This window comes from Schistosoma mansoni (genome assembly GCF_000237925.1).
Source record: "Schistosoma mansoni, WGS project CABG00000000 data, supercontig 0148, strain Puerto Rico, whole genome shotgun sequence".
Classification (NCBI taxonomy): domain Eukaryota; kingdom Metazoa; phylum Platyhelminthes; class Trematoda; order Strigeidida; family Schistosomatidae; genus Schistosoma; species Schistosoma mansoni.
The window spans coordinates 281,764-295,798 of record NW_017386045.1 but is presented as its reverse complement, the minus strand read 5'-3'; the positions used below and the strand labels follow the sequence as shown (position 1 = coordinate 295,798).

Here is a 14,035-nt window from a genome sequence, read left to right as displayed (position 1 = left end):
ATTCCACTGCTAGCCACTATCCATCTTTGCGGAGATTCTTTGTTTTACTGCTTTATATGTTATAATTAATTATCCTGAAACCCCAAATAAAACAAAAAGAACAACTTCATAGTTATCATCTTACCATCATAATGATAAATCCACCAAAATGAATGAATTCATCTATAATACGAATTAATGTTTCCATATACCATGTATAAATATAATTCATGCTTAATATAATCCATAAAGGTACAGTCCAGAACCTAATTAATACAAAGAAATTATCATTATAAGTTAATTAGATTAATTTGGATACATCAGTCTATTAAAATTATAGTGAACTTTAAAGGACTGTGTAATAAACGGCAGGATATTTGTTATAACGCTAGGAGTTTCTTGTTATTAACAGTCCTTTCACTTTTTACACATATGTGGGACGTTAATTTTACCTTAGACGAATATCTACACTAGATTTCCCACCCAGTGTCGTCTATTCTACAGGATTTCAACACACAACTCAAATCAAGAACACGAGATTAGCTTGACTAGAATGCCAATATATTTCCACACCAAGAATCGACAACAAGGAACAGTCAATCAATAATAATAAGGATAGGGGAATATATAACACTTGTTGTCATCCTATTTAATATATGACTCAGCAAAACAACCAATCATTGTCATTCTCGCTCACACATCAGACTGTATAATGATTTCTATTCATATGAAGGATTAATATTAAGAGAAAAGGAAATCTAAAGTGTAGAATTGATCATATTACTAATAATTATTTTTTTATAAATCGACTTCAGTTCGAGAAATAATTACTTATGCCTGTTACCTTTCGTGGAGGAGAATAAGCTATCCATTAGTATTCTCCATTGAACTCTGTCCTAGGTTATCCTTCCAAGTTGTTTCTAGTGGCTATTCATCCTTTTCATGTCTGCTTCCAATTCACGATGTAATGTGTCCTTTAGCTTTCCTCTTTTCCGTTTCCATTCAATATTTCAAGTTAGGGTTTGCCTCGTGATGCAATTTGATGATTTCCGCAATGTATATCCTATCCGCTTCCAATGTCTTTTCTTAATCTCCTCTCCAGCTGGAAGCTGGTTTGTCCTCTCGCACAGTAGGCTGTTTATGATGGTATCTGGCCATCAAACATTCAGTATCATACGTAGACAATCGATTATAAATACTTGTACTTTTTTGATGATGTTTGTGGTAGTTATTCAGCTTTCAGCTCCGTACAGTGAAAATGATGATTATTAAATAGTGATTACGAAACTTGAGATTTGGAAGAAGATCGCGAATGAATGCATTTTCTCAAGTATCCTAATACAAGTTGTGTTCACCTTGTGAACTTCAATCAAGAAGTTTTCCCTTCACAACATGAATCAGCTCAACAGTCGATTAGTTCTTCTTTCTTCAACCTAGTAGATTAATTGGTCTTCACTCTTGATGAAGTCATTTTACGATTGAACTACGGTATTGAAGTTTTTTTCATATTCACCAAACCCTCATCGCATTCCAGTTATTGGGTCTCACATTTCACGCATTTAAAAACTACTGAGTGAGCAGTGTTAAAGTTCTAGCAACTGGTGAACATCTTGCGTTAGGATTAAGAACAAGCGACACATGATTTTGGATATTTTAGTCAAGTATAGCGTGTTTTACGTCACTATCCATATGATTTTAAACGTGAATATTTAGACATTCCATCGTCTTCGGGTCGTTTTGTGGATTAATAATACGTCAGCAATCGTTAGTAATATTTTTCAGTGTTAGATTGAGATCATGTATCCCATTCCTGTTGTCGTCATATTTGAGATACTAGTATCAGACACCAGTCAGTTAAGCATTTTGAAATCATAATAGTGTCAGACGTCACAGAAACGTTCAGTCAATATGAAGTATGATTGGTCAGGGATAGAGGGTATCTACATTCTATTTAGCAAGCTGACTTTTTCATCTGTTCATAATCCCTATTTATGTCAAAATACTTTTGATTGTTATCTGGATTTTGATTGAACACTTGTACTTGAGTGTTAGTTTAATTGATTTAGATGATCGATAACTCTACTTACAATAACCTACTAACTCTTGGGTCTCGTTAGCCTCATATGCATGGTTTACCAAAAAGTACATAAACAAGGTATTCCTATTAGACCTATTCTGTCAATGGTCAATTCACCCTACCCCAAAGTTGCACGAAGGTTAGGGGATAAGTTAGAACCAGTTCGTTAACGATTAACCACGTATACATTAAACGATTCATTCGAATTTGCTGACAGTATGAACCACATAAATATTGCTAGTAAGTTTATCGTTTCCTTTGTTGTGACATCAATATTTACAAAAATATATTCATAGATATAATTTGCCAGCACTCTGATATCCTACTTCTATCAGCATCAAGATTCAAACGACTGTTAATCATGTGTACAAAAGATGTTCAGTTTGAGTTTAACAATATCATATACTGACAAATCGATGTTGTAGCAATGGGAAGTCCGTTAGGTCTCGTCCTAGAGGATATTTTCATGGCTAATCTCGAAAGAACCAAGCTCAAAGGAGCGATTGATGAGATGATTTATTATTTGAGGTGCGTTGATTATACCTTCATCGTATGTAATGATCAACGACATGCAACAAATATGCTAAAACCTTTCAATGAAGCCCATCCGAATATCCAGTTTACTATGGAACATGAAAATGAAAACAAGTTCCATTTTCTCAACATCGCAGTGAAACGAAAGAAGGATGGCACAGTTCAACGTTCAGTTTATAAGAAAGACACATGAAATGGGGTTTATCCCAATTTTAGTAGCTTCTGTCCAATCAATTACATAAAGGAACTTGTTAAAACACTGTTTCACAGAACAGAAAGAATATGTACTACCTATACACTAGAAGAGGAAGTAATGAATGTTAAAAAATATCTGAATAATAACGTATACCCACTGCAAATTTGTTGAGAAATATGGGGAACATGAAGATTAAAAAAACCTCTTTTTATTCAACCTGAATTCGAAGGTGATGATGTCACAGGGTCAGTCAATATGAGACTAAAAAACTGCTTTGAAAAGAACTTATTCTGCAGCTAAATTGATTGTTCTATCCAATGGTTTTAGGTTTTCAATGGTGGTCAAGTTTATATAGACTCATGAATTCAACTACTAAAATTACTACAAACTCCACAAACCCTCATTCTGATAACAAGCAAAGTTAAACAATCATTGAAAACGAAAAGCGCTAGGTTCGGTATCGCTCGATTATGGGTCTCTTCAGGAGTACAAATCGGAAATCGAACCGAGAATATTCGGTACCACACGCAGATACTTAGCCTTTAAATCTTTAATCCAATATTCATGGGTGTAAAAATCTAACTCCAATCAATCCACGATATTGCGCGCCATCTCCCACTGTCTTCAATGGGCGCCTTGGGCATATGCAATACGGTTTAGCTCTAATGCTCATGAATTCTCCCTAGCTTTCCGAAAATGTCCTCTCAATACTAATCACTAATGAACAAATAATAATTATCAGTATGGGGATTGTGGAGATTGTTAAATTTCATTGAAATCACAAATCATGATAAGTTAACCATTTAATGAACCTTTATTTAATTGCAACAATTTCTTTCTTTTGTGTTCTCGCTCCCCATTTAGACTATTGACTGCAATTGTCAAAATGACTTAATTCTTATTAACTGGTACATAGGTTATTGTATGTAATTTATATGTACTTATTAATAGAAGCGTTTTTTTTCTTTAATTGTACATTGATACGGTATATATCTGAGCTAATTTTACACTCTCACCCTTTCTCTTTCTCCTGGTGATCGACTGAATCATGAAGACGTCAACATCTGGAGGGAAGCACAGTATACAATCGACAGCTAGGATGCAGCTGGACGATTTAGACTTCGCAAATGATCTGGCTCTTCTATCACACACGCAAAAACAAATGCAGGAAAAAATGACCAGTGTAGCAGCAGCCTCAGAAGCAGTAGATCTCAATATGAACAAAGGGAAAAGCAAGACTCTCCGATACAATACAAAATGCAACAATCGAATTACAGTTGAAGGAGAAGCTTTGGAGGATGTGGAAACCTTAACATATCTGGACAGCATTATTGATGAACACGGTGGATCTGATGCAGATGTGAGGACGTTAATCGGCAAATTAAGAGCAGCATATTTACAACTGAAGAAAATCTGGAACTCAAAACAATTGTCAACCAACACCAACATTAGAATTTTCAATACAAATGTCAAGACAGCTCTACTGTATGGTGCGGAGACATGGAGAACTACGAAGGCCATCATCTAGAAAATACAGCTGTTTATTAACAGTTGTCTACGCAAAATACTTCGGATCCATTGGCCAGACATTATCAGCAACAAGCTACTGTGGGAGGGAACAAACCAGATTCGAGCGGAGGAAGAAATCAGGAAGAAGCGCTGGAAGTGGATAGGACACACATTTAGGAAGTCACCCAACTTCGTCACAAGACAGGCCCTCACATGGAATCCTGAAGGCTAAATGAGAAGAGGAAGACCACATAACACATTAAACCGAGAAATGGAGACAGACATGAGAAGAATGAACAAAAATTGGATAGAACTAGAAAGGAAGGCCCAGGACAGAGTGGGTTAGAGAATGCTGGTCGGCGGCCTATGCTTCATTGGGAGTAACAGGCGTAAGTAAGTAAGTAAGAATAAAAGATGTAATATATAATAAATAAGAGAATAATATCTTACCAAATACAACTAATTGCCATAAATCGTATAAAGAATATTCTTTTACCAGACCATTTAATACAAGTATATGAACAAATGAATAAATAGGCAATATAACTGCATAATTGTAAACCTAAATAGACATAACCCGATGGTGAATGATAACGACTAAATACACCGACTTCGTAACGTGTCTACAAAAGAATTATGATAATCAATCAGCGAGAGGGTGATTCAAGTAGAAGATTAAAAATAAGACAAAAATTTAAAGAAAAGTTAGTTGAAATCTTACTAAGTAGTCATTGTACCATGACTAATAAAATGTTTGTCCAATCGTCAGTCCTGATAGAATTCTATCAAACAAATTACAATAGGGTTGAAATCATAAATCGCCTGAAGCTAGACCACCATGGAAAACCTGAAAGCACTGGACCTCCGTTTCGTCCCATTATGAGGCTCCTCAGCGGCAGTGCGCTTCCACGATCCCGCCTCGCGAGATTCGAACCCAGGACCTATCAGTCTCGCACCAGAGCACTTAACCTGAGGCGGGATCGTGGATGCGCATTGCTGAGGAGTCCCACAATAGGACGAAATGACCGTCCAGTGTTTTCAGCTTTTCCATGGTGGTCTAGCTTCAATTGACACATGATTTCAACTATGAAAATACTGAAATCTCCACAAAACTCCCCTTCTGATTGCAATATGGTCACTATTTTAAGTGACTTGACATAATCGTATAATATATCGCTGCATGCATAACTGAGTGGTAGCATCTCAAAAACAGGTTTAAATCTCACAAGGAACATCAATTTCTTTAAGATTACTGGTATACTTTGTTGACGAGTGCCAACTAGAGTGAAACCTAGATTAAGCGCAGTTTGGTGGTGACTACTTTCAAACACAATCATATCAGTTGCTTGATATATATATTTAGTCATAAACCGAATTCCATAAAAGCAACTTCATCTTTCACTTAGTATTGTTTGTTTGAATCTTCCTATTGATGTTTTTTGGACTGCAACTGGTCTCACCCCATTGCATAAGCAAGTGGCTATCAGGACTCAGTGGCCGAGTAGATAACGCGATGGCGTTTGAAGCGAAAGGTACTGAGTTCGAGTTCTCGAGTGAACATCAACAAGTCTGAGATGCAGGTACATCCAGCTGACGAGTCCCAAATAGGACGAAGTGTCACGCGTCCTGGATTCCACTGCTAGCCACTATCTATCTTTGTTTACCAAACTTCATCTTTGTTTGTTTTCATTTTCTTATACTATTTTAGTTACCATAGCGGTTTTTCATGGTTTGAATTTATAACTTAAAGAAAAGGATATTTTTATGTCATGTAACTATGACAATAATTGACGCTAAATTTTTTTAGTTTTCTTGAATTCATTGAATAATTAATCAGTTTTCAAGTGATAATTGTATAATCCATTGTAACTATTCATGTAAATAAATAAATAAACAAAGATACATTGCATTCAATCATCACTATTGACCTATCCATTTATGTTGTTCATTCAAATCAATTTTGAACAAATTAGATAGAATGATATATGTATATCACTACTATGGTAACTGTAATACATCAGTCGAAGTAATTCTCTTTCGATAGAATATCAAAAGAACATAATCAATGTAAGGCCATCTATCCAGTGATAGTGTATTTGTAAAAGCTTGTATTTTCCCATTAATGATGTTTAGGGGTTATAAGTGATTAGGATGTAATGGATAAGCTGGATTTCACTATTCAACTGTAATATGAAGATCAAATATATTACATAATATGTATATTAAGACTTACTAATCCCATAGATATTTGACAGCATAAATTGATTAATACATGAGTAAGGGATATCATTAAAAAAGCAATCATATGATTACGTGGTACCATTTGATGAACTATAGTAAAACCACTACCAAGTACTAAAAGACTTGCATAGAAACAACTAATTGAAGCAGCATAAAATAAATGAGCTATGAATAGAGAAAAAAAAGAAAGAAAGAACAGAATCGATTCAGTGTTTAACTATCAGATGGATATTTAAATACTGTAATATAAATTCTCAGTCAATCAGTCAGTCACAATGTAGAACTTCGTACGTACATACGTACATCAGTTCGAGTTGCCATACCACATTAACACAGAGATGCAGTTGTCGATTTATAAATTCTAAGGCAAAACAAATGTTTGTAAGAGTATAACATAAAAATGGGTTCAAATTAACTATCTTTTTCAAAGACTATAAACCGAAGTCAAATAAAGGCACAGTTTTAGCTACTTAAATACTTACATTTTTGTAACCGTTAATGGCTAATAAGTCTATAAATATCAACTTAGTTTCATTTGGATCAACATCGATAATCGAGATCCGTATTTTACATACTTCAGTTTATTAAAGATTTAAAGGTAGAGAATTATACTAGTCAATGTGTGTTCAAGTTATTGGCTGCGATATACATTATGTATTTACCCTGATCACATAGAAACTGTACTATGTGTAGCTCGATCTATTCTTATCATAAGTTGAATTATGCAATGTTTATGATACGAAATGTCTCGTATATACAACCAACTATATTGAAATAAAATGTCTGACATAAAGTCAATTTCTTATCATTCACTAAAAGCTTAACCATACAGAAGAATTTTTACCCACCATATATGAATGTATAACTTGATGGAGTTTTGTTATCTGAGTTGAATTAGCCCCTAAATGTCCTGGTACGGCTGAGAGTGCAAAGAGTCCGCCCACTCTCTCTCGAAATACTCTCACGCGGCCACGCGTATACAGACTCTACCAGGAAAGTCCTACTCACTGCCTTCTCGTGGCATTACTGTTGTTTACAAAGTTGGGAGGATGAAAAGCGAATGTCCGGCACTTAAACCGGGTTGGTGGACACGGAAAGTTCACCCAGGGGAGTTGGAAAACCCTCATTCCAAACTAATGATGTACATGGGCTCCAGGATCCTGAAGGAACAAATGGCGTATGAACCAGTTGTTGAGCACTAGTTACCATGGGACTGCATCTCCTCACGATGCTTCTCTGTCTTGTGGATTATACCTTTAGGTCGAAAGCTCGGGCTGTGGTCTCGTAATAAAACCATCTGCTTCGGTCTGGGCACCTGGGCAGTATCATAGCCCTCACACAATCGAATGAAATGAAAATTTTGTGTGTGGCGCAATATATATCTGGTGCCACTTTGTACCAATATTTATGTGTTCAAATAAATATATGTAAGTAAATCTGAGTTGTATGATCTAATTGTAGAATGAAGCTCATAGAATGGAACTACATCAAAATCATCCATCTAAGCTATAAATCTTTTCCACACCTATTTAAGTTTTATTGTAACTAACCTAATGATGTATTGAATGAATTGAAATAACCAGTTTTAGCAAAATTTACATCCACTGTTAATTGAATTAATTGAGCTAAAAAACGTAGACTAATTGAACTATACCATAAAATAACTGTAGGATGTAATAGATTTGAACGATAAAGTCGAACTAGAAAACAAAATGAAAGGATATAATGATATAAATTAGGATAGAAAACATGAGTTTACTTTTCTAGAGTTAACTAATGTTGATGTTTAGGACTCCAATTAATCAGTCTCTTATTGGTATATGTCCATCCTGTATGGATTGCCTCGATATTACCTTAATTCATAAGCATTATAAGCAAAGATTGATAGCGGCTAGCAGTAAAATTGAGGACGTACTTTTCGTCCTATTTGAAACTTTTCAGATGAATGTACTTGCACCTAAGAGTTGATGTTCACTTTGGGACTCGGCACCAATAACGTTCGCTTTAAATACCATCACATTATCTATTTAGCTACTGAGTTCTGATAGCTAACAGTTTGTGAAATCGAGTGAAGTTTAAATTCATTTAGTATTGCTTGTTTAAGTGTTTCCATTGCTGTTTAGAATTGCAGTTGATCAGTCTCTTATTAGCATACGTGCATTCTGTATGGATTACATCGTTATGGCCTTAATTCACAAGCATTATAAGCAAAGATGGATGGTGGCTAACACTAGAATCCAGGCATATCTTCAGTGTTGATCAACAAACGGTTGATCGACCCGATCGATTTCTGTGTTTCTATGTGTAAAAATAATAGACCAAACCGTTAGAGTGTGTAGGATGTATGCAATGGATTCCTTCATCTAAAATGATATTTGTATCTTAAGTACTTTATTCATTCTTTCTTAAGAAGAGATGGATAATAGATTTCAGTAGAACTCATTATCCATGTTTCTTCTTATTTGAGACTCATCAGCCAAAAAAATCCACTAGCATCTCTAGAGTTTTAAGTTCACTCCACCATATATCCTGAAAGTGACTGATCGATTGGAAACTTTAACATTAAAAACAGGAAGATTTGACCTCTTACCATTCAACAACGGGTTTTTCTTTTTTTTTAATTTTTAAAACAGATACATATTAAATGTTACTCCTTTAAATTTCTCCAAATTAAAAGTTGAACAAAGATTGAAGATATATTAATTTGCAAAAAATAGATCACTGGATCATAATCGATGGTATGTTTCCCTTTAATTGTTGACAGTACTTTATCGATTCTCATGGTTGAAAGCGTGAGTCAATTGAAGCTAGACCACCATGGAAAATCTGGAAACATTGGACGGCCGTTTCGTCTTATTGTAGGACTCCTTAGCAGTACGCATCCACGATCCCGTCTCGCGAGATTCGAACCCAGAACTTATCAGTCTCGCACGCGAGCACTCATGATCTCAACTATAGGAAATTACTAAAATCTTCACAAAACCCCCCTTCTGATCATTTTTTTATTAATTTATGAAACAGCTTTATAACATATGAACATAAAATCTGTTAAAATAAACTTACATAGTAATAGATTTGCTACTAAAAACAATAATCCTAGTAATATAAAAAATAATAAATCAATTTCCAGTTTACCTAAAAAATGTAGAAAAAAACAACAACAATCATGTAAACAAATAAAACAAACATTTTGACATGGTAACAAATTGTTTTAATCTGGAATCGAGTCACTATCAACAATATAAAATAGAAGAAGGGGGGTTTTGTGGAGATTTTAATCATTTTATATAGTTAAGATCATGAATCAATTGAAGCTAGACTACCGGTGCTTCCAGGTTTTCCATGGTGATCTAGATTTAATTGACTCATGATCTCAATTATATGAAATATAAACTAATAATAAAGGTTCTATTCATTATAGACATGGTAACAATATCTTTATATACAACTTTTGTTTTATATATTACCATCACTAAATTAATTACTTTTATGAATTCGATGTTCATCTTGTTGTGCTAATAAGTGAGGTATGGCAACTTGAACCGATGCATATATGTGTGCCTGGTCCTATGTTGTAGCTGACTGACTGAAAATATACATGATAATGTTAATTACACTGAAAGTGCATCATTATGATATGTGAAGAAAGTAAAAGAAAAGTGGTTATGTAACTAAAGGACTTTATGTTGAAATATTGGACTGTTTATTTGAAATAATGCTCTAAAGTAGATGATTTCAGTAAATTTTACAAACATAGTATTTGTGACTTAAAGTGAACTACATTATCAGAAGGCGTTTTGTGGAGATTTCAGTATTTTCATAGTTGAAATCATGAGTCAATTGAAACTAGACCACCATGGAAAACCTGAAAGCACTGAATGGCCGTTTCGTCCTATTGTGGAACTCTTCAGCAATGCGCATCCACTATCCCTCGCTCGGGCGCGAGACTAGTAGGTCCTGGGTTCGAATCTCGCGAGGCGGGATCGTGGATGCACACTGCTGAAGAGTCCCATAATAGGATGAAACGGCCGTCCAGTGCTTTTAGGTTTTCCCTGGTGGTCTAGCTTCAATTGACCCATGATTTCAACTATGGACTACATTAATTTACTATAATTAATGAATATTATCTAGGGTTGAACAAATAAAACAGTTTCGTGATAGTTAGAACATTAAGTTTTCATGTATATAATGTTGATATTACAAACAATTATTTTTAAGAAAAATATTGTTATGTAAATTTTACTGTGCAGATCTTTAGTGGCCATGTATCTGACTCCAGTTTGATTGAATAGTAGCTGTGGAAATATACATGTCATCTATCCTCGTATATAATCATTGACTTAAATCGCATTAGTGAATAAAAGAATTAAATAAGTCAAATACCAGAATGAAATTTGAATACGTTAATTTCGTACAATCGTTGATCCAGACAGAAGATCAGAGAAATAAAGAGAAGAAGATGAAGAGGAGAGAGGGAAGCAAAACGTAGCGAAGATCGAATGTGAGCCAACTCAATTTAATCAAGCATGAATCAGTATTTATAGTTAGACAAAGATAAGTTGCAGACATGTGATGAGTAAGATAAGAAAATGTACACACATACGCTTACATAAAAGTAGTCAAGGTTGATAAACAAATAAGTGACAAGGTAAAAATGTGACTTGAGAAGAATGAATAGATTAGTCTGTCCAGAAACTAGAACAACCTGTATAGGCTTGACATAACACCGACTACTACAGATTGACAAACTTAACGATACTTATACACAAAATAAAATTCATTTCAAGTAAACCGCTTGTTTTTATCGCTCCTTTACCATCTAGAAAATTAGTAACTAATTGAATAAAGATGATGTCATAGTAACTGTTGATTGAATGATTACTTAATGAACATATCATGAAATGTTTTTCTAAAGACTTAAAAAAGCAATTCATTAATATTCAGAAAATTTCTAGTAATGACTTCTTTTTCTTATTCATGCTCAATCAATCATATTACAACAAATATCAAAGAACATTAAGTAAAATTGTTTAGTTCCTGTTTAGTTAATGAGGATTGTATTCCCAAGTGCTAGATTATTAGAGGTAGTCGATAAGAAATTCTAGATAAAGTAAGTTTCATGTTAGTTGGTATTCATTAACAAGACATATCTGTAATCTTAGGAGAACTGAATCTTTCTAATGAAATGTAATTGGCATCATTTAGCTTTATAGTTTGAGAAGTTGCCACTGACGTATTCAAGTCAGGTCAAAAGATGTGTAATTTTATATTACTTATAATAACGTATATGAAGTACTAACAATAATGTTAGCTTACTAATGCTGGATTTTAACATTTATACGACTCTGAAGAAGATTTATGTTTAATATTTCCGAAACTACCAAAACAGTAAAATATTATTTCTAGAGTCGAATAGATGTAGGTAAATTTTGATCGATCTACAATATTTCCACCTATATCAGATATGTCGATGGCATTGAAAAAGGGCGTTTTTAACTGATAGCTTATTAGAAGGGGGTTTTGTGGAGATTTTAGTAATTTTATATAGTTGAGATCATGAGTCGATTGAAGCTAGACCACCATAGACTCCTTCTGATAATGATCATATGCTCACTAGTGACTGGCGCCATGAGGTATTTCCTGGAGTTCTAGTGAGAAGCCGTAACCAGTGGAGTTCAACCAGGTCTGTTGTGAGATATCAACTCACTGAAGACATTGATGAATGGTTGCTCAATTTCGTGGATTGGTTGAAGTTAGACATTAAAACCGTAGGATGCCGGCTCAGTGGTCTGTCGGTTAAGTGATCGGGCGCGAAACTGACAGGTCCTGGGTTCGAATCTCGCGAGTGCGGGATTGTGGATGCGCACTGCTGAGGAGTCCGACAATAAGACGAAATGGCCGTCCAATGCTTGCAGGTTTTCCATGTGGGTTTAGATTCAATCGACTCATGATCTCAACCATATAATAGCTTAATAACCGAAAGGGCTCGGTATGTGTTTGGTTCTATTTCGTCCGGGATATCAAGTGTGATGAAGTGTAGAGTTTCAAACTAGCATGAGATAGGCTTTCATTAGTTTTCGTTGATTCTTCAAAAGAAATCAGTCGATTATCGAGTACTAATCGTTGTTGTTCACCATTATTTTGTTTCTTAATGAGGTTAATCAAAATTTAATTTAACCAACACCAAGAAAGTCAGTCTATTGATTGTACAGGTATTTATAATTTCACACAAATAATCATACTATACAAGTCGCTAATATTTCTTATAAGTAGTTTAATTTATAAGACGATCAGTCCCCATTATTTTTGTAGCCAATAGTTGGGACATATAACCTGGAGGATTCTTGTTACACTCTGAAAATCTTAAAAAGTACAATAAAAGTACTTCGATTTTCTCAGACGAACCAAATACATACGTTTTTAGGTGTATACGATTTTTATAACAAACCATGTGTTGTTTGGTATAATAGTAGGATGTAATTTGGCAGTTAGCGGTAATAAAATGATATTCTAGTTTACTAAATGAATGAGACACTATACGATATTGTTAATTTTATTTCCGCTATTAACTTCAATGTATTCTACACGCTGTGCTAGTAAACGATTATTTTGTCTTTATAGTATGGTTCGTAAATGTTCGTCGGGAATTGTGTACCTGTGTCTAATGCGATCCAGTCTAGTGATCACATAATCTAGTGAATAGATTTGTTGGGATGATCCAGAAAGTTTCTCGTAATAGACATGACAAGCTCAGGAAATATTAAGAAGCATTTTATCTAATCAGCGTTTGATTAGAAGTTTTGCTAGAAACATCACAAAAGTGAAAAGTCACATGTAGAGTTTCTGATTGACTGATTACTACACTGTTACTATGTTTAGTAGTATTCTAGAATTTTCAGGAAAACCCAAGGATTTCTAAAATACTATAAAAATCCTATATTTTCTGTACATAAGTGAACCTTCGGAGTAAACTGCTTCCCGCATATTTTGTGCCTTTTCTCTCGTGTTCAAGTCGCTGTGTAGTTCTAGTTTGGGGGTTATGAGAATACCTTAGGATCCGAGTATGGCGTTCAATCAGCAAGACTTATAAAAATTGTATTATTATACAACTGTATTACATTTTGAAGAACCAAAAATAGCCTTTGTGATTAAATATTTTCAAGTGATCATATATTTCTGTGGATGAACTTGTACAATACTAACTCAGTAGTCTAGAAATCGATATTTTAACTTCAGCTTTCATCCAACTACATGAATATGTTTTTATATAATTACAATGTTTGCTATGGATTAGATTACGATGAATTTGTTTTAATGTCATGAATTAATATCAGTCTATCGAAGTTGTGGTGTTGGTGGTTGGAGATGGTCAACAGAAAACCCTGGACCTGGGTTTCGTGCTACTTGGAACGCGTCAGCAAGGTGTGCCTGTAATCTTGAGGGAAATGAACGCCCTGACGGATTCGACCCCATGTCAACCAGCATCACAGGTACACCTT

General features: G+C 34.6%; 1 protein-coding gene across 1 annotated transcript in view; it reads right to left on the bottom strand.

Annotated features, from left to right (window-relative positions):
- Nucleotides 1–14,035, bottom strand: part of Smp_125130 (hypothetical protein) — a gene marked incomplete at its 5' end in the record, with an annotated part of 36,026 nt that overhangs the window by 5,865 nt on the left and 16,126 nt on the right. The window contains 4 exons of the mRNA XM_018799364.1: nucleotides 4,746–4,918; nucleotides 6,529–6,701; nucleotides 8,117–8,236; nucleotides 9,600–9,671. Coding sequence (XP_018646613.1) covers nucleotides 4,746–4,918; nucleotides 6,529–6,701; nucleotides 8,117–8,236; nucleotides 9,600–9,671 — 538 coding nt within the window. The remainder of the gene's footprint in view (nucleotides 1–4,745; nucleotides 4,919–6,528; nucleotides 6,702–8,116; nucleotides 8,237–9,599; nucleotides 9,672–14,035) is intronic.